General features: G+C 37.1%; 1 protein-coding gene across 1 annotated transcript in view; it reads left to right on the top strand.

The window, feature by feature from the left end:
* The window catches only part of HOOK3 (hook microtubule tethering protein 3), a 101922-nt gene that overhangs the window by 29606 nt on the left and 52683 nt on the right, over positions 1–19633 (top strand). Inside the window, exons 4-8 of the mRNA XM_040643202.1 lie at positions 242–292; positions 1823–1955; positions 6133–6200; positions 14200–14262; positions 15659–15742. Of these exons, the coding sequence (XP_040499136.1) occupies positions 242–292; positions 1823–1955; positions 6133–6200; positions 14200–14262; positions 15659–15742 (399 nt within the window). The remainder of the gene's footprint in view (positions 1–241; positions 293–1822; positions 1956–6132; positions 6201–14199; positions 14263–15658; positions 15743–19633) is intronic.

Below are 19633 nucleotides of genomic sequence, written 5' to 3'. Positions count from 1 at the left end.
AGAGTGAGCAAGCATGAGGAGGGGATGGGGGAGAGAGAGAAAGGAAGAAGAGCAGGCTCCCTGATGAGCTGGGAGCCCAGTGACTTGGCGCTTAATCCTAGGACGCTGAGATCATGACCTGAGCCGAAGGCAGATGCTTAACCGACTGAGCCACCCAGGCGCCCCCAGAAAATTTTTATGTTAAATTATATTTTGATCTGTTCTTGCCTTTTACCTAGTTGTTTTATCTCTTTCTAAACAGATAAGCAATTTAAAGAAAATTTTAAAGGGAATCCTGGATTATAATCATGAGGTAAGGACTTTCTCTCACTCTGCTTAGAAGTATTACTATAGGATAATTTAATTTTATAGTAGTTTCAAGTAAAGGAAAATTTACCTCAAAATGAGTAATCCATTTATCTTCCATTATATGGTTTTTAGGATGTTGGTTCAAACAACTGTTTATTAGGTAGTTTGTAAATGCTCTTTTTCACTATAATATGGATAGTTTGTAGATGAGAATTTATGTACTTTCTTTTCTGCCATCTGTTAACTCTCCTTTTCTTCCCTTGTGAAGGTGGTTTAGAATCCAGGTATTATTATAGTCAACTCTCTTGCTTACTTTAGTTTTTTTCCTTGGCAAACCCCCATCCCTGGATTAACTCAGTTTATCCTCTGAGTCTGCATCAGAATAGTCAAGGCATAGCTTGGGGGAAAAAATCAGGCAGTGGAACTAGTTTTACTTTAAATTTCACGATCCCAAATATCAAATGGACACGGCATAGCCTGGAAGCCTGTGTTATTTTCTTACTGTTTTTCCCCAGAAGTTTACCTGTATTTATACCTACATGTATACTTACATCATTTATCTTCACAACTCAGTAAGTAATCCTGCTGTCCACCCTATTACTCAAGCCCAAAACCTATAAATAATTCTGTAGTCCTTCCTTCTTTTGGTGATCATCATAAGACCTACTGGTTAAATCTCCAAAATACAGCTTTTTCTGTCTCTAGTGCTACCACCTTATTCCAAGCCATCATTAGCTCTCGCCTAGATTTCTAGTCTGACTGGTAAGCTTGATTTCACTCTTGTCCCTCTACAGTCTATTTTTAGTCTTCACTCTAAATCCAGAATGATTTTTAAAAATAGAAGTCTGATTATGCCACTCTTCTCAGTCTTTTATGGTTTCCTGTTGTATTGAGAATCAGATTCATACCCGTTACCATGAGCCACCAGACACTGCATGACCTCTTTAGCCTGTTCACCCATAACACTAGAGCCATATTCATCCTGCTTCTGTGCTTTTAGGATTTTCTTTTTTCACTGTATGCTTATTAGACAGGGACCTAACCATTTGTCAGCATATATTTCATTTCATTTGGGGCCAATTTCCCCATAAAGGAATCCTCCATTCTCCTTCCTAATATAGGTGTTTGGCTATCAGCATTTTGGAGTCAAATGGAGTGAACATATTTGGGGGGAATCTTACTGTTGGGGCATGAACCTATATTTAATCTCCCCTCTTTCTGGTGCCCCCTTGTTCAGAACTTCTCTGGCTCTACTTTGAACTTCAAAAAATTTGTCTTTCTAGGGGTGGTGAAGAGGTCAAAGTTTTCAGTTTCTTTGGTCAGTGTACGTACATACCAGATTGGGGTCTAAGTTGTGGTGATGGAGGTTGTCATAATTTAGGTATGGGAGGTAAAAATAGAAATTGGGAGTGAAACTGACATAACAGCTCTGTCCTTAGCAATGAGTTTCTGGTGCTGACAAACTAATCTGTATCAGATATTTTATTTAAACATAAAATGTAAATGTAGTTCTAATTCTTTTGTCCCCATTCAGATTTTAGGACAGCAAATTAATGACTTTACCCTTCCTGATGTGAACCTAATTGGTGAACATTCTGATGCGGCAGAGCTTGGAAGGATGCTTCAACTCATCTTAGGCTGTGCTGTGAACTGTGAACAGAAGCAAGGTAATTTATATGATGTTAGTGTATGCATTTAAAATAAGGAAAGTAATACATATTGTATATATTATATATAAATCACCAGTACAAACAATAACACCTTCATAAGGCCACCCTCAAACAATGCCATTTTTTTTCCCCCTAAGTAGGCTCCACACCCAAATGGGGCTCAAACTCATGACTCTGAGAGCTCAAGAGTTGTGCGCTTTACGAAATGAGCCAGCGAGGTGCCCCAAACAATGCCATTTTCCACAATTTTTCTGGTACTTTGTTTGCAAGTGAAAGAGTTTTGCAATTTAGAATAAATTTGATCCTGATGATATTCTTTCCCTTTAAGCAAGACTGCATAATTCTTTGAGTTGATTATTTTTAACTATACTGAATGTGATGAAATTTACTGTTAATTGGACACGGTCCAACTAAATTAATATCAGTAATGAGAAGGTTAAACTGGATCAGTTCAGCTCTGGGAACTTAAAATTGGATACTTTAGATTGCGAATATGAAGGATTTATTTCACAAAATTTACTGAACTCATGCATTATGCTGGGGCTAGGAGCACAGTGCTAGACAGAACAGACATGGCACCTGCCCCTGTGGAACTGTTAGGTGAGTGGAGGGTAGGGCAGTAAGCAATGCCACACACAACTGTGTGATCTGAGTGGTGCTGAGTGCTGTGAAGGTAAAGTGTAATGAGGGGCCAGTGCAGGCATGGGCGGGGAAGTTATTTAAGCAGAGATGTGGAGGAGGATGGACTAAGAGTAATCTGAATAGTAGGAACTGAATGTCAGAAAAAGGTTACCTTTGAGAGATTTAAGAAAACCACAAGTAGAATTAGAGAATAGTGAGGAAGGAATGAAGGGCGATGAAACAGAAGGGTAGACAGCGACTACTCTAAACAATGATGAGCCAGTATTTACTATTATACTAGACTATGACTTTCATAGAAGATGGATTTTTTTTTTAAGCCCAAACGTTTTTTTCTTATTCCTTCTACCTTACCCCTACTGACACAAAATAGATTTTTATTTGACTTACACATTTTAATTGTTCTTGTGACAAGTTTAATAATGGTCAACATTGTTTTCTTGAAGCTATGACTAGTATTTGGTCTGTGATCTGAGAGTTTTTTCTAACAATGTATTTATTTCTCTTTGTCCCCATTCCTTTTAGATTTTAGCATGCATGCTCATATAGTAAGTTTTAGTTTGTTTATTCAGTTCAACTCAAGAATTAAAATAGAGAATTTTCTACATTTGTGAGTTTTGTATATTACTAAAATATCGAAATGCTTTTTGTCAAAGGTTAGAAGATTGGTATAAATAAGATTCAAGACATATTAAATCTCTAATTAGATGCTTTGATTTTAAAAGGTGTATAAAAATTTATTTAATATTATTCACTGAATTCAGATAATGACTCTTACGTGTTTATTCTGTTAAGAGATTCATCAACTCTTGGAAGCATATAGCTGTTAAGAGTTGGCTAATTGTATTTACTACAGGGTAGAAATAGGAGAACACAAGGATGTTACCTATATCCATAGTCCTATGGAAAATCAGAGAATCATAATATTTATCCAGCTTCTCACACAGACCAAGTTTCTCCTGTAACACCTAGATTCAGTTTCTCCCCTGAAATTGTATATAAGTGATGAAAACTTTAACAGGATTTTAACATCATATTTATCCAGAGGGCATTCTCTGTTTTCAGAAACATAGTTGAGAACTAAGAATCAAAGTAAATGAATTTCTGAGTTCAGTATTACTTGTCACTGCACATTTATGATGGATAACGTGAGGCTTACTAAAGTGGATCTTCCATTTGCTACCTGACTGACATTGAACTAGGCACTCAGCCGCTGTTTCTTCATCTACAGAATGAGGATGCAAAACCTGGTGGTCATGAGGAGTAAATGAAATTGTATGTGCGTATTTCCTTTGTAATCCGTAAAGCACTATACAAATAAAAAAGGCCTTATGTTTAGATGAGTTTTTCAGTTACTGGAAGTAAGGAGTGATTGCTCGGAACATTGACCTAGCATACATTTATTTAGGCCATCTGACTTCTCAAATTGGGGAAAATAAATGGTGCTAAAATTGAAAAAGCAAAGATTAGTAGTAGGAGACACACTAATAATATTTACTGAGTGTCTCTCTTCTGCCTAGTACTCTACTAGGTACTAACAATAAAAAATACTTTTTACACATGAGGAAAACTAAGTATTCTAAGACTTGCCCAGGATTTCTGGTTTCTGAAAGGCTAGGCAAGGACAACAACCCATGTCTCTCCATGTTTAAACATCATATTCTTTATACTAATCTGCTGTAAATTCTGGCCCTGAAAGCTAAGTTTTCCAGATAATCTCGCTGACCTAGCACACCTCATTCTCAGCACTGCCTCATAGATCTGCACCCAATAATCATATATATTTGTATTTTGGACACTAAAGATTTGTAGGGTTTTTGTTTCTGTTTTTGCTTTTCAAAGATTGTACATTAACATAGTTCTCATCATCATTTTATCATGTAGCATTTTACGGTGTTCGCGGGGAAGGGCCTTGACGTGGCAACACCGCTTCTTAACTAACGCTTCCCCTCTCACACCTAACTAACTTCCTAACCTCCCTGTTCCCACTGTGATTTTCTTCACTTCCAATAGGCTGTCATTAAATTTTCCTTCCCCATTATCAATGCCACTGCTTTTTCTTTTCCATGTTCACAGTCTTTTATTTCAAGGGCTGTTTAGTCATCCTAGCTTTGCCATTTTCTCCAGAGCCTTGGGATTCTGTGTTTGGTACCTCTGAGCAGAATATCTAAAAGCACTACTTTGTGTTCCAAGACTTACAGGATGCTCCTTGTTAACAGAACAGAACAAAAAATTGAGCTTGAAATAAAGGATTTTTTTTTCAAATAGTGGTCCTGATACATTCTTACTGTTGTCCTAAGAAATGCCTTTGATATAAGTGTGTTGTGTATATTTGTATGTGTCACCACACATTTGATTGGGTACAAGTATCCTTGGAATAACACTTGCTTAAAAATATGTTTTTGATTAACGAAAAGCTTTGGCATTAACAACCGGAATGTCAGAATGTCATAATTTAGTAGTGCTGCCAAAATACTTTGGTTTATTTTAATGAGTTATCCATCACGCAAAGCATTATACAGCTTGGCATTCCAAATTCATGAGTCTCTTACCAAAAGATCACTTGAACAATTTCATCATGCAATACTTGAAGTGCTGAGACAAGTTTTTGGTGTATGTATGGAGAGGTTTCTTTAGATGTATAGGGAGAGAGGCAGGTTGAGGCTAAAATTCCCTAATTACTTTTCTAAATGTTTCTTATTTAAGACATATTTACCATATTTGTTAGAACCCAGCTGGCCTGTTGATATTTTTTGTTCGTTTTGTTCAATACCACGTTGTCCATTCATTGTTGAATTTGCAAATAAGGAAAACTACTTCTAGGGCTTTTTTAGAAGGCAAGAAATTATCTTTTCCTACTGACAGCTAAGAAATCCTTCTCTTTTCTTGGTAGTGGTGAGGGTAAGTAAGATTGACGAAGTTGGTATTTTAGCTTATTAGTGATGTGTATATTTTAAAGCCCAGGGTTATGCAATATTTGTTTAATTATGGTATCACTTTCTATCTTCATTTTAATTCTTTGTCCTATGCAGCGCTGAGGTTTATTAAGATTTTTCTATTCTGTAGTAGAAAGTATTAAGGTAGGAATTGTACATGATGCAATGCTTTGATGTCACACAAGAATAAAGCACAGACATCAGAGTTTTTTTTAACCTGTGACAAAGTATAATGTGAAAGACAGATAATTTTTAAATTTTTAGGAATAGTAATAAGGAGTTCTTTCCGTCCTGGCTTTAGGCTTTACCATTTCATTGTCTTACATTCCTAAGAGACTGTATTCCTGTGACCTTTACCTGTAGCCTCAACTTTGTAAGTAATGGTGATGTTGGGGGGGGGGGTTATCTTAAGGAAAGAGAAATACTGTGATTTTCGGCCTTTACTTTACCTGTGATGCATGTATTTAACCACATACGAAGAATTCCTGGGAAGAATGAAAACATAGAAAACTACTTACAAGAATTCATGAAGTGTGAGCCTTTACTCCTTGAGTATCTTTAACTTGAACAGTGACATTCCAGATTGTTCTTGTTTTCAGAGTACATCCAAGCCATTATGATGATGGAGGAATCTGTTCAACACGTTGTCATGACAGCCATTCAAGAGGTATGTTGGAGCTTTATGCTTACTGTTTGTGAGAAATTAAAGGAGCAAACTGGAACGTAAACAGTAGACGTAGAAATTTTAAAGAGATTCTCCTCATTTTTTGAGAATTTTTTTCTTTGCACTTATGATATAGCTTGCCTCATTTTTATTTAAAAATATCGTACATTTAAATTTGTCATTTGTATTTAAATCTCACACATTTGTCTTGTAGATATAGCTATTCAGTAACTACTCCTAATTTTTAAAAATGCCCCAATGAACTAAAAATAGTAGACTAATTCCTAAAGCCATTATAAATACATATCTTAAACCAGCAGTCTACCTTACACTTAATTATTGGTTTCTTGTTTGGCAGAAAGTGGGTCTTCCAACTCCAACCATACCCCAAGCTATTTCTAGACAAATATTTATACCGAAACTGTAGGGGAGGAAAAATCTTTTTCTTCTGCCTATCCAAGTTCTCAGCTGAGACCTCTGTATCAAAGGACAGATTAACAAGAAAAAGGATACAGATGTATTTAATGTAAGTTTTACATGACATAGAGACCTTCTTAAGGAAATGAAGACCAAAGAAGTGTTTATTTTTTATTTATTTTTTCAAAGAAGGGTTTAAACCTGAGTGTTTTGGTGCTAGGTTTGATGAAGAGTGGAGAATCATGGAAAAATATGATAGGACAAACAAGGATTTGAGCTAAGAGTAGTAACCTGGTAGAAACAGCAGGTCCTGTTGATTCAGAATTCTTTCAGAATCCCTCTTATCTTCGGAGAAAAGGATGCTTCTTTCCTTTGAGTATAGGGAGGGCACCTCTCACATGAGGCTTTCATGACCTGCTTCAGGAGAAGATAGAAAATCCTTCCTGTACCTGCTATTTCTGCAGTTCCCTTCAGCTTGAAGTATTCAGTGTGCCAAGGTACTATACTTTGGGGTAGCAGGCCTTGAACTCCATCAAATGTGAAACATAAAACTATAAAAGTAAAAATAAAATGTAGATTAATAACCAGTTGACCTCAGGATGTGAGAATTTTTTAATCATGAAAGCAATGGAACAAACCGTTAGGGATATTAGAGGACAATGTAGGACTTGAACATGCAACTGACAGAGAAAAAAATACAAAAGACAATGTGAAAAGTGCTAAGTGCAAATTAAGTAAAGTTGTGTTTTTTTAAAAATAAATCCAGGTGTTCCCACTACCCCCTCAGGGTTCTGATTCACAGAACTCAGGAATGATGACAATATTATTATAGCAAAAGAATACAAACCGGAACCAGCTCCCCCCACCCCAAAAATGCATACCGTAAGGTCTAGAAGGTCCCAAATGCAAAGTTTCTATTGTTCCCTCTCCATGGAATCAAGACTTATCACACTCCCAGCACATTACTGTGTAGCAGTTCCAAAGTACTGCCCACTGGGGAGGCTCACCTGAGTTTTCATGTCCAGAGTTTTTATCGGGCTTTCATTATGTAGGTATGATTGATTGTATCAGTGACCATGGGGTTGAATGCAGTTTCCGGCTCTCCTCCTCCCCCTCCCCCCCCAGAAATCAGGCTGATTATCAAGTGGCTCAAAGACCCAGTCCTCTGATACTTGGTTGGTTTTTCTTGCATGGCCAGCCCCCAATTTGAGTCATCCAACTTTTTTTTTTTTTTAAGATTTTATTTATTTATGTGACAGAGAGACAGCCAGTGAGAGAGGGAAAACAGCAGGGGAGTGGGAGAGGAAGAAGCAGGCTGAGTCATCCAACTTTTTAGCTTACACTACCTAGGGGCCCACAAATAACAAAGATACTCTTATCAGTAAGGAAATTCCAGAGATTGAGAGGCTGCTTGCCAGTAACAGGACAAAGACCAGCCAAATTCCTTACTATACAGGACCTTTCAAAAAGGCAAATCTTTGAAAAGATGGTCAGTTTATCAGTCAGCTCTGATGGTAGGAAGATAAACTGGTACATCTTTTTAAAAATATTATACTCTTTTATATCATATGAGATATTAGGTCATGAGTGTTAAAATGTCAAAATAATGATCTCTCAAGCAAGATGATAGAAGTTATTTTGCTCTTAAGTGGTCCTGGATTCTGCGCTGTAGTCATCAGGGACCTAGCTTTCTTGTTTCTTACTTAGTCTGCCATCCTTAATGTGTGTTTCCCACTTAGTGCCTCAGCTGTGGCTTCTCAAGTTCAGCTATCACATTCCCTTTCCAGCCATCAGGAAGGACTGGAGGAAGAGTTAGCCACTTCCTCTAAATAAACTTTCAGCAGTTCTCACCCATATTAGCCAGATACTACTCACGTAGCCACACAGCGAAACCGTGGGAAATGTGGTCTTTATTCCGGGTAGTCAGAAAACCAGCCAAAATATGAGAAGTCTGTTACTAAGCAAAAGTAGGAAAAAGAATAAGGGGCCACTCACAGTTCTGCCTTACTATAATTGATCTGTAATTCTGTTTTTAGGAATTTATCCTAAGGACATCTGAAATACAGAGATACATAATAGTAATAGTAATGGCAGACATTTATCTCAAACCTGCTGTGTGCTAGGTAGTGCTGGTACTTACTAAACACGTTATGTCTATTAACTCATTTAAAATTCACTACAGTTATAGTTAATGCCACTGAAATGTAGACTTAAAATTGTTAAAATGGCAAATTTTATGTTCTATATCTTTTACCAAAATTTAAAAAAATGAAAATTTAATATTTTGAGGTATAGGCTGTTATTGTCCCCATTTTATAAAAGGGGAAACTGAAGCATACATAGTATGAGTATCCTCGAGTTCACACAAAAAATAGTGGCAGAGTTAGAACTCAGGTCTAAGCAGTCTGGGTTCAGAGCCCACGCCTAGACTGTTTATTGTTTATTTCAGCATTATTTTCTAGTACTGAAACATTAGAAGTAACCTAACTGCCCAGCAGTTGGGGCACAGATAAATAAATAAATTATGGTAGAATAATATATTGGCATATTGGGTAGCATTTAAGTATATTTTTGAAAAATATATAACAGTGTGCGTAAGGCTTATTAGGGAAACCAAGCACATGAGCAGTATAATCCCATTTCTGTTAAAAATAGAAATTAAGATGAGTGAAAATGACAAAATGTTAGCCATCTCCAAGTGGTTGGATGTTCTATGCTCTTCTGTATTTGCCAATTTTTCTAAAATTACAGGTTTGTAATTATAATCAGGAATATTTTTAAAATTAAAATCTGTGACCAATGATTTTTAATTCTATGAATCTAGCCCAAGGAATTATTTAAAAATTCAGACCAAGATTGGGCACAACAGTGTTTCTCAAACTGTTTTATATAATTTTTTTGAAGTTTGTTTATTTAAGTTAATCTCTACTAGACCCAGTGTGGGGCTTGAACTCACAACCCCAAGATCAAGAATCACATGCTCTTCCTACTGAGCCAGCTAGGAACCTCCAAACTATTTTATATTAATAGAAATACGACAACAGTGTGCATCCATTGGGAAGCAAGTGTTTAGGGTACCTACATCTTGCGGAATATTATATAGCTGATACTGATTTGTTTTAAAAACTTTTTCTTAGGGGGCGCCTGGCTGGTGCAGTCGGCTGAGCATCTGACTCTTGGTTTTGTCTCAGGGTCCTGAGACATGACACAACCTGAGACAAAACCAAGGTCCACACCCCGTGAGGCTCTGTGTTCAGTGTGGAGTCTGCTTTAAGACTCTCTCTTCCTCTCCCTTTGCGCATCCCCCTCCCTACACACACACACGTTCTCAAGTGAGGGACACCTGGGTGGCTCAGTCGGTTAAGCGTCTGCCTTGGGCTCATGTCATGATCCCAGGGTCCTGGGATCGAGCCCCATGTTGGGTTCCCTGCTTGGTGGAGAACCTGCTTCTCCCTCTCCCTCTGCTGCTCCCCCTGCTTGTTCACTTGCTTGCTTTCTCAAATAAATAAATAAAATCTTAAAAAAAAAAAAAGTTTAAAATGTCAAGTGAACCAAGCAATATATTAAATTGTACATACAATTAGATTTTAAGAATAGATGGTATGTCTTTTATGTGCATATTCCTTTTATTCATTTAGCACATACCATCAAGCACCTAATATGCACCAGGAGCTGTAGTACGCATTCGGGATGTAATTATGAACAAGACACACCTGGTCTCTTGCCCCTGCAAAGTCTAAATCTCATGGGAGAAATGGCTAACCAAGCAATTCACATACATTCAAAGCATTCAAAATGAAAAGTACCATGATGGGAAAAATACCAGGCGTACCGCAAAGGAGTAGCTAAACTCAGTTTGGGAACTTAAGGGAAGGCTTCTCAGAGAAGGTGGCTCTTGACTGAGCATGGAAGGATGAGATGAGATAAGGAAAGGGCAGAAATTGTTCTAAAGTACAGGAGGCGAGAGAAAGCAAGACCTACGTGGCATGTTGGATGTACTGAAAGACGAATGCCTGTAGCAAACATGGTGAGGTAGGGAGTGTTTAGAAATGAAACAAGAGACCTAAAATCATTAGAATATTGAGCAGTTTCATTAGGGAGTTGGGATTTTGGTAATCAGTGAATAGATTTTAAGGAGAAAATACATTTAAGTCTATATTTAAGAAAATCTGTATGATGAGAAGAATGGTTTGGAGGAAAACTGGACTAGAAGAAGGGAGAGCAGTTAAGAGACCTCGGTAATTATCCAGTGAAGAATGATGGAAGCCTGAACTAGGTTATGGCACTCAGGGTGGAGACAGGTGGACAGATTTGAAAATTATAGGAGCTTGAATCAATAGGTTTGGTGACTGATTGGACTTTGGGGGAGAAACGGGGTAGCTGCATAGAATAATGGAAGTAAGAAGGGCTTCTGTTAAATGGTAGTCTTTTTTTTTTTTTTTCTTCAGGTACATTCTATTTATGTTTCTTTTTTCAGGTATTGCTGACATTTATTTACTGTGGTAAAATACACATAACAAAATTTGCCATTATTGACATTTAGTATGTTCATAATGTGCAAACATTACCACTATTTTGTTCCAGCACTTTCTCCATCACCACAAAAGGAAACCCTGTACACCCACTATACAGGCAGTTCTCATTTCCTCCTCGCTCCAGCCCATGTCAACCAGTAATCTGCTTTCTGTCTCTGTGAATTTCCCTATTCTGGATATTTCATTTAAATGGAATCATATGATATGTGGCTTTTCGTGTCTTTGTTCATTTAGCATAATATTTTTCAAGGTTATTTTGTAGCATGTATCAATACTTGTTCCTTTTTATGGCTGAATAATCCATTGTATGGATGTGCAGCATTTTGTTTATTCATCAGTTGAGGGACATTTGGGTTGTTCCTACGTTTTGTCTATTGTGAATAATGCTGTGAGTGTTAGTATAAGGGTTTGTTTTTTTTTAACACCTGCTATTAATTCTTCTGGGCATATTGAAATTGAAATTCATTTATTTTAGCACACAAGTGGGAGGGGCAGAGGGAGAGGGAGAAACTCAAGCAGGCTCTGTGCTGAGCGGGTGTGGAGCCTGACGTGGGACGCCATCCCATGACCCTGACATCATGACCTGAGCTGAGGAACCAGGAGTCGGACACTCAACAGACTGTGCCACCTAGGCACTTCTGCCCATCTTTTTTATAATAGCCATCCTACCAAAGAAGCTGAGAAGAGATTGGGTCAGGGAGCACAAGTGGAGGGATTAGCCTTCAATGGGAAGAATAGCAGTTGTCTTACGACAAGATTGAAAAAGGAAAGGGTGGCATGAACATTGCCAGTTTTGTGGATAAGACATGGGAAATTCTTATTTGGAGACAGGTTTTTCTGCTGAAGAGTGCGGAGGTTTGAGAAGTAGAAAAGGTTTAGAATAATCTCTCAAAGGAATAAAGAGACTGCTGACTGAGGAAGCATTATTGTACATTTGGGGCAACTTTAAAGGCCCAGTTGAAATTGGAAACTATTAACAGTGTTTTATGATTTAATTTTTTTTTTTTTCACTTTCTCAGTACTTAGCAATCTGGTGTATGGCCAGAAGAGATAGGTAGGTAAATTGATCTTAGGCTAAGATTTTGCTAGGAAGAAGGAATGGAAGATAAGAAAATTGAGATATTAACAAAGGTCACCAAGGTAATAGACTGAAAAGTCTAGACTAGAAATAGAAGGTAGTTGGTTAAACAAATGATGAACCATGGAAGCTAAAGCAGGGGACGGAAATTCCCAAAAATAAGATGATGGTGTTAGCAGAAGGAGGAGGAGTAAATGTGAGCAGGCAAAAACAGTAATGTTTACTATAAAGTCTAGAGTAAAGGGGCACCTGGGTGGCACAGCGGTTAAGCGTCTGCCTTCGGCTCAGGGCGTGATCCCGGCGTTCTGGGATCGAGCCCCACATCAGGCTCTTCCGCTATGAGCCTGCTTCTTCCTCTCCCACTCCCCCTGCTTGTGTTCCCTCTCTCGCTGGCTGTCTCTATCTCTGTCAAATAAATAAATAAAATCTTTAAAAAAAAAAAAAAAAAAAAAAAGTCTAGAGTAAGGAAGGAAGTGAATATCAGAATGATGGATTCTCATTAGAAGCCCCGGAGAAAGGAGGGAGGTATAGAGCTTGGAAACCTCAAATTGAGGAGCACATAACCTAAACGTTATTGAGAGAGACCAGGGTTGAGAAAAGGTGGTATTCAGAGTGTGGGACACCTAGGTTTTTATTCAGAGTTGTCGCTGTGTTATGGTGAGGACTTAACTGTAACAGTGAGAAAAAGAAAAAGACTGGGGGAAAATACTCCTAGACTTTCTCCTACCTACCTCTGATTAGGTGCTGCCTCTCTGAGCCTGTCACAGCCTGTGTCACACGGTAGTATGCTTGTCTTTCTCACTTGACCTGTGTGTGCTACACCCATGGATGGTAGCTTCTTAAATGTTCAAAATTATAAAGGTGATTGTTTCTAGATGGTAGAATAATGGTTTTTTTCTTTTTATATTTTTATGAATTGTATATTCTTTACAGTGGAATGATTTTTTTCAGTTGCAAGAAGTCTTAAAAATCTTATGATTGTCACAAGAAAAACATAAACACTGAAAGCAGTGTTTTTTACTCTTCCTGAGATTTTTTTTTTCTAATTATGCTGAAGGACTTTGAACTCTTCTCATCGGTTAGTATAGAGTAGTGATTCTCAAACTTCAGTATGTATCAGAATCACTCGGAGGACTTTATTAAATATGTTGCTAAGCCCTAACCTCAGAGTTTCTGAGTCAGTACCTCTGGGCTGGGACCCAGTTATTTGCATTTCTGAAGAGTTTCCAGGCAACGCTGATGGTTTGAGAACTTCACTTTGAGAACCTCTGATAAGGAGGAAAAAATACAGCTGAACGTAACGTTTCAGTTCTCTCCAGAATGATGCTGAAGGCTGAAATTACAAGATCTCTCAACAGTGCATCCCCACATTTCTAATTGTCCCCCTTTCTTTTGTCCTTCAGACAGAACATAAGGAAACAATAGAAAATTGGGACCATTTGAGTCTGCCCCTGACATTTGTCACAGTCAGAATTTTATCCCCTTCTCCCCCAAACCCTCACACGTTACGGATCCTCTCTTTGCAACACAAGGGTGAGAGAGGCTAAGACATAGATGTGTGTGTGTGTGTGTGTTATAAACATCAGCCGTTTCATTTTGGCTAATATTGATGTTGCCCGTATTTATTCTTTAGATAGATTTACTTAAGTGTTGCTGTTTTTTACTGAAAAGTCAGTTTTAAAATATTTAGCCACTTTTTAAACTTAAAGATTTGTCTTGATTCTTATGACTGGGCTTACAGTGAAAACAAGCACCAGAATTTAGACCTGTAGTTTTAAATGAAGGCATTAATCCTGGGATGAAAAAAATTTCAGACTGAAAAGTTTCAGTGTATAGGAAGATGTTCCTTTTACATTTGTGTTTTCATTTTAATTTTTATAATTCTGTAGTGGCTGGGTGTTCGTGTTGTCTAATATATTTTATATGATGTAATTTTGCCTCATAGTTACAATCATTTAAATCTTAATTTCAGCTGATGAGTAAGGAATCTCCTGTCTCTGCTGGAAACGATGCCTATGTTGACCTTGATCGCCAGGTATCTAATTTTGCATTCTTTTTAATCCATGTAGAGTTTGAAAAGAATAAACTTTAGATATTAATGAAAAGAATGCTTCAGTTGAATTTGCTTATAAATTGTTTTTTACTTAAATTCAAGACTTAAGCTACTTTACTGGTGGATATTACATATTTGTAATTAAATTTATAATTCGTAATTAAAATATTGCATGACACACTTTAAAATGAATTTAAGTCATTGTAATTCGTGTTTGCTAGTCATGATTTTTCTTTTTTCCTTGGCGATATCTTTCTGTATGCCACATTTAACACAACAATGCAATCCTGGAAAGTGGCATGCATTTTAATCTTTTGATTTACTTATAATACAAAATACCTTTTATTTCACATGAGTTTTCCGTTGCAGATGTCTCCTCCACCCTTCATCATTGTGAAGGATTGAACAGTCAGTAGATAGTTAAATGCACTAAGAAATCTGTATTTTTGAAGGAATTCTGTATTTTTGAAGGAATTCTGTATTTGAAGGAATTCTGCCGTGTATTCTTGCGATTTTAACCAAAAAGTTATTTTGTAATTTTAATTATTGCTTTCCAGTAAAATGCGACTTACATTGTCAGTTTCTGTCCTGAGACATCTGTTCCAAAGTGTGAATAGACGTGTTATCCTCTCTCTTTTCTTCCCAGTGGTTTCTAAATGTTTTGTAGGAAAATCTTTGGGCATGATTAAATTTTAACCCAAGTTGTAATTTGCTTCCCTTACTTTGTGGTGTTAAATTTTAAAGTTGTTGCCTTGTATGAATTTTTTTTATCTGTATTACCCAGAAGTTTGGTCACATGAAAGGAAAAGCTAATATAATTTTTAATCAGTTTTTTAAATTAAGTAATCAGTTTTAATTAATTAATTTGTCCACGCTTTGCTAACTTAGGGTTTATTGGACGCAACTCAGAAATGTTTGGTTTGTGTTGAGAATCAGAATAATAAAGTATTTTTAAAACTGTGTTATACAAATTAACATAAAGGTTTAATACGACTGAAGAACATGTGTTGAAATAGTATATAGTTCAACAATTGAAATGCCCATACTCTAGAACCTGCATATTTTATCAAGGGAAAATTCCTCAGTTATTACAGAATCAACATTACCAAGAATCATGTAGCCCAGATAGGAAGGTGTAAGGAAACGTGATAAGAGGAAAGAACCAGATTCAGAATACAGAAAAGACAAGACTTAAGACTAGAAGATAATCGAAGTTAGAAATGGCTGCTTTGGACTCGTCAGAAGAGCTCTCGATTTCTCCCTGCCCCTCAGAAAGAAATGAGAGGAAAGTGTTTTAATTGCTTACTGTGCCTATGTAGTTATTAATTGTTGCTACTTCATATTGAAATGTTTATTGTATCTCTTTGTTTCTAACTAGTTGAAGAAAACTACAGAGGAACTAAATGAAGCTTTGTCAGCAAAGGAAGAAATTGCTCAAAGATGCCATGAACTGGATATGCAGGTTAGAGATCTTTTCTGTGTACCACCTATTTGAAATGCACCACTGTAAGCAAGACCAAACATACTATGTACTACCATACAGTATAGTTTGGCTATCATGCAATCCTAATTAATGAAAAAGGGGGGGGGAACAGATTTTTGGTTAAAGATAGTAGACTCATCAAATATATTAATTTTCTTTCCTTCCTGCAACCCCATTAAATTGATAATAAATGAAAATGGTATAAGGACACAAGAAAAGAAAGGAGGACTATCTGTGCTAGCTATAGAGAGGGGTGGGGAGATTTTTTTAAAGCCCTCATTTGTAGGGTATGCCAATATCCCGTAGTAGATACTCATAATTTACATAAAGTCCAGCTCTTTATAGATAAGCCCTAATGTGAAGCTTATGAATGCATAGCTTACAGTTGCCCTTGCTTTGATTACTTAACTAAGGAAAATCTGCATTACAAAAGAGAAAGCAAGATAAACAGGAAAGTAGTCCTAGAGGAAGTGGAGAAATTTGGGGTAGTAGCAGAGATTAATCGAATCTATTTAAAACCCTCAGTGAAATTAGTAAAGATACTCCATCTGGGACATGATGCTAAAATCAGAAATCAAACACTTAAGTAAATTAAAAATAGAATTGTTAAAGTAAAAAATTTAATAGGATAAAGTTTAAGAAGGCTCTCACAATTAAAAAAAAATAAGTAAAAAATTATGTGCGATTTACCTCAAAATTATGGAGATGGGGGATGGAAGGAAAGGTACAAATAAGACATAATTGGCCATATTTTGATACTTGTTAAAGCTGGGTCATGACTACAGAGTTCATAATGTTTTATAATAGAAACATTTTACTTTGAAAGGCAGAGGTGTTGGTCATTGCTGTGGTTACCCGTAGGAGGAAGTGTAATCATAGCACACTTGCTGGGTCATACAGTAAATGATATTTATCTAGTCACAATATAAATGCCATTAATTGCTTTTCAGAATTTCGAAAACTTTACACAAATGCTAAGATTAGTAATAATAATGAGTTGATTATTTTTATGACTAGAATATAATCTCTGATAATATAACATGAAAGTTATACACTAGGATTACCATCTGTTTTTGTAGGTAAAGGCTTATTGTAGCACAGCCCCGCTTCTTCACATATTATCTGTGACTGCTTTCATGCTACAGTGAGAGTTGAGTACTTGCCAAAGAGACCTATAGCTCTCAAAACCTAAAATATTCACTGATTCTTTATGGAAGAGCTTACCAATCCTTGGTATAGACAGATTGCAAAGTGAATGGCAGGGTTGCAGAGAAGTTAAGAGAAGGGGTTGGCCTATAATACATTTAACTCCGCAGAAAACAGTAGTAACCCACTTGATAATGTGATCTCTAAAGTAATAATATAAACCAATTTCATCATTTAGAATTGTCTGTAGAGAAATGTTATTGCCAAAGTAAAAGTACAAATGAGAGCAGTAGATGAGGACAGGAGACAAGAGGGAAAGGTAAGGTCACTAATGTTCTTGCCTTACCCGAAGGGAATCAAGAACCACTTCTGAGGCACAGCATCCATTACATGGCTGGTTCCTTCTAGTCATCCAGTTTCAGCTCAAAATCACCTGTTTTATTGGTCATAAAATATTAATTGGGCACTGAGATGTGCCCAGTACTAGATTAGGCCTCCTGGGAATGCCTTCCATGGTCCTGTGGTCCATGCTCCATATAGTAGCCACACAATGAACATTTGAGTGAGTGAATGAACGGGTAGGGGATTGAGTGAAAGGAGTCCATAAGTACTTGTTTGGGATTGCAGAGATGACCAGTAAAGGAAACAAGAATAGTGATATAATTGTATTTGTGGAAAGGAAGGATGACACAAGTAGGTATAGTTTAATCTGTCAGAGGAGTCACTAGATAATGTCTAAGGTTGATGAAGCACGAAATGGTGGTGTAAAACACTTAGAAATGTAAAATACCAGTCCAAAACAGAAAAGTTAGGAAGTTAAAATTAGTTGTCTCTTCAAGTAGAAAAACTCAACAGGAAACTAACTTTTCATTATAAGCTCCTTTATCTTGTCTGATTTTTTTTTTCTTAAATCATGTTGTGTATTATTTTTCATTACAAACATATCTCAGAGTTATTGTGGGTTTGGATTAGGCTTTGGCTGAAGGGAATGTTGTGGCTGGTTTGATCTTCTATCCAGAGCACTAAAACTTTCTCTGTATCCGCAATAAGGCTGTCTCTTTTTCTTATCATTTGCACGTTCACTGGAGTAGCTTTAAACTTTTAATTTCCTTCAAGAACTTTTCCTCTGCATTCACAATTTGGCTAAACTGGTACAAGGAGCCTAGGTTTCAGCCTCTCTCAGCTTTCAAAATGCCTTCCTCATTAAGCTTAATCATTTCTAGCTTTTGATTTAAAATGAGAGATGTACAAGCTTTTACTTGAATACTTACAGGGCATTGTAGGGTTATTAATTGGCCTAATTTCAATATTGTTATGTCTCGGGGTATAGGGAGGCTTGAGGAGAGAGGCCAGTGAGGAAAGGAACAGCTGGTCAGTGAAGCAGTCAGAACGTTCTCAAAAGTTATCAATTAAATTCACCATCTTATATGGGCATGTTTTGTGGCACCCCAAGGCAATTACAATAGTAACATCAAAGATCACAGATCACCGTACAATAATAATGAAAAAGTTTGAAATATTGCAAGAATTATCAAAATGTAGCAGAGACATGAAGTGAGCAAATGCTGTTGGAAAAATGGTGCCTGTAGACTTGGTTGCCACAAACCTTCAATTGTAAAAATTGCGGTACTGAAATGTGCCGTAAAATGAGGTATGCCTGTAGTGTCCTTTTTCTCTGTGTGTGAAAAAGACTTCTGGCAAATATATAGGCATACCTCATTTTTTAAAAAGGAGGAAAGAGCAGAAATGAATGAAATAGGCCAGTGCCATGGAACAGAGCCACTGCTCTGTTCTGAGAAAAGACTCATGCATTTATGGAAATCTGACAATTATAGAGCTGGCATTTTAGCTTCATTTATTCAACAAACATTACTGAGTACCCATTGAGGAGTGTGTGTGTGAAGTGGAAATCAGTCTGGAGAGGCCTTATAAGCCTTTGTAAAGATTTTAACTTTGAGTAAATGGGAAGCCATTGGAGGATTTGAGCAAAGTAGTCATGTGATCTGAGTTTTGTTTTGATGGACTACTGGGGCTGCTGTATGGAGAATAGACTAAAGGGAGGCAAGGGTCAAATTTAAGAGACTAATTAAGAAGTCGTTGCAGTAATCCAGGCAAAAAAAAAAATATGTTGGCTTAGATCAGAATTTTGGGCTGGTAAGTGCTAAAAATATGTGTGAAGGTAGAGCCAGTGATATTTGCTGACAGATTGGATGTGGGTATGAGGTAGAGATGTTAAGGACTATGACTGAGCAACTGGAAGGATAGAGTTACTTTTCACTGAAATGGGAAGGACTGGAAGGACTGGGGAATGAGGAGTAATTAAGGGCTCCACTTGGACAATTTAAATTTGAGATTCCTATTAGACATCCACATGGAAGTAATACCCAGTTTAGGGTTCCAGATGAGAAATAGAAATGTGCAAGTTGTCACTGAATAGATGATGTTTACAGCCATGAAGCTGGAAGCCATCACTGTAGGGAAGGAAAGCTGTAGGGCACTCTAACCCATTAGAGGAATTGAGTAAGGAGAAAGAGAAGCCTGGTAGGAAAGGAGAGTAAGGTGTCCTGGCAGCCAAGTGAGAAAAACTGTTTCAGGGAGGAGGATGTGATCGGTTGTGTCATGTGTTGATTATTCACAGTGACATGGAAGCGTCAGTAGTGACCCTGATGAGCAGTTCTGTGGAATGGTGGGGCCAGTAGCCCAACCAGAGTCAGCTCAAGAGAA

This window comes from Ursus maritimus, unplaced genomic scaffold, assembly GCF_017311325.1.
Source record: "Ursus maritimus isolate PB19 unplaced genomic scaffold, ASM1731132v1 scaffold_28, whole genome shotgun sequence".
NCBI lineage: Eukaryota > Metazoa > Chordata > Mammalia > Carnivora > Ursidae > Ursus > Ursus maritimus.
This window is presented reverse-complemented; position numbering and strand designations above follow the sequence as displayed.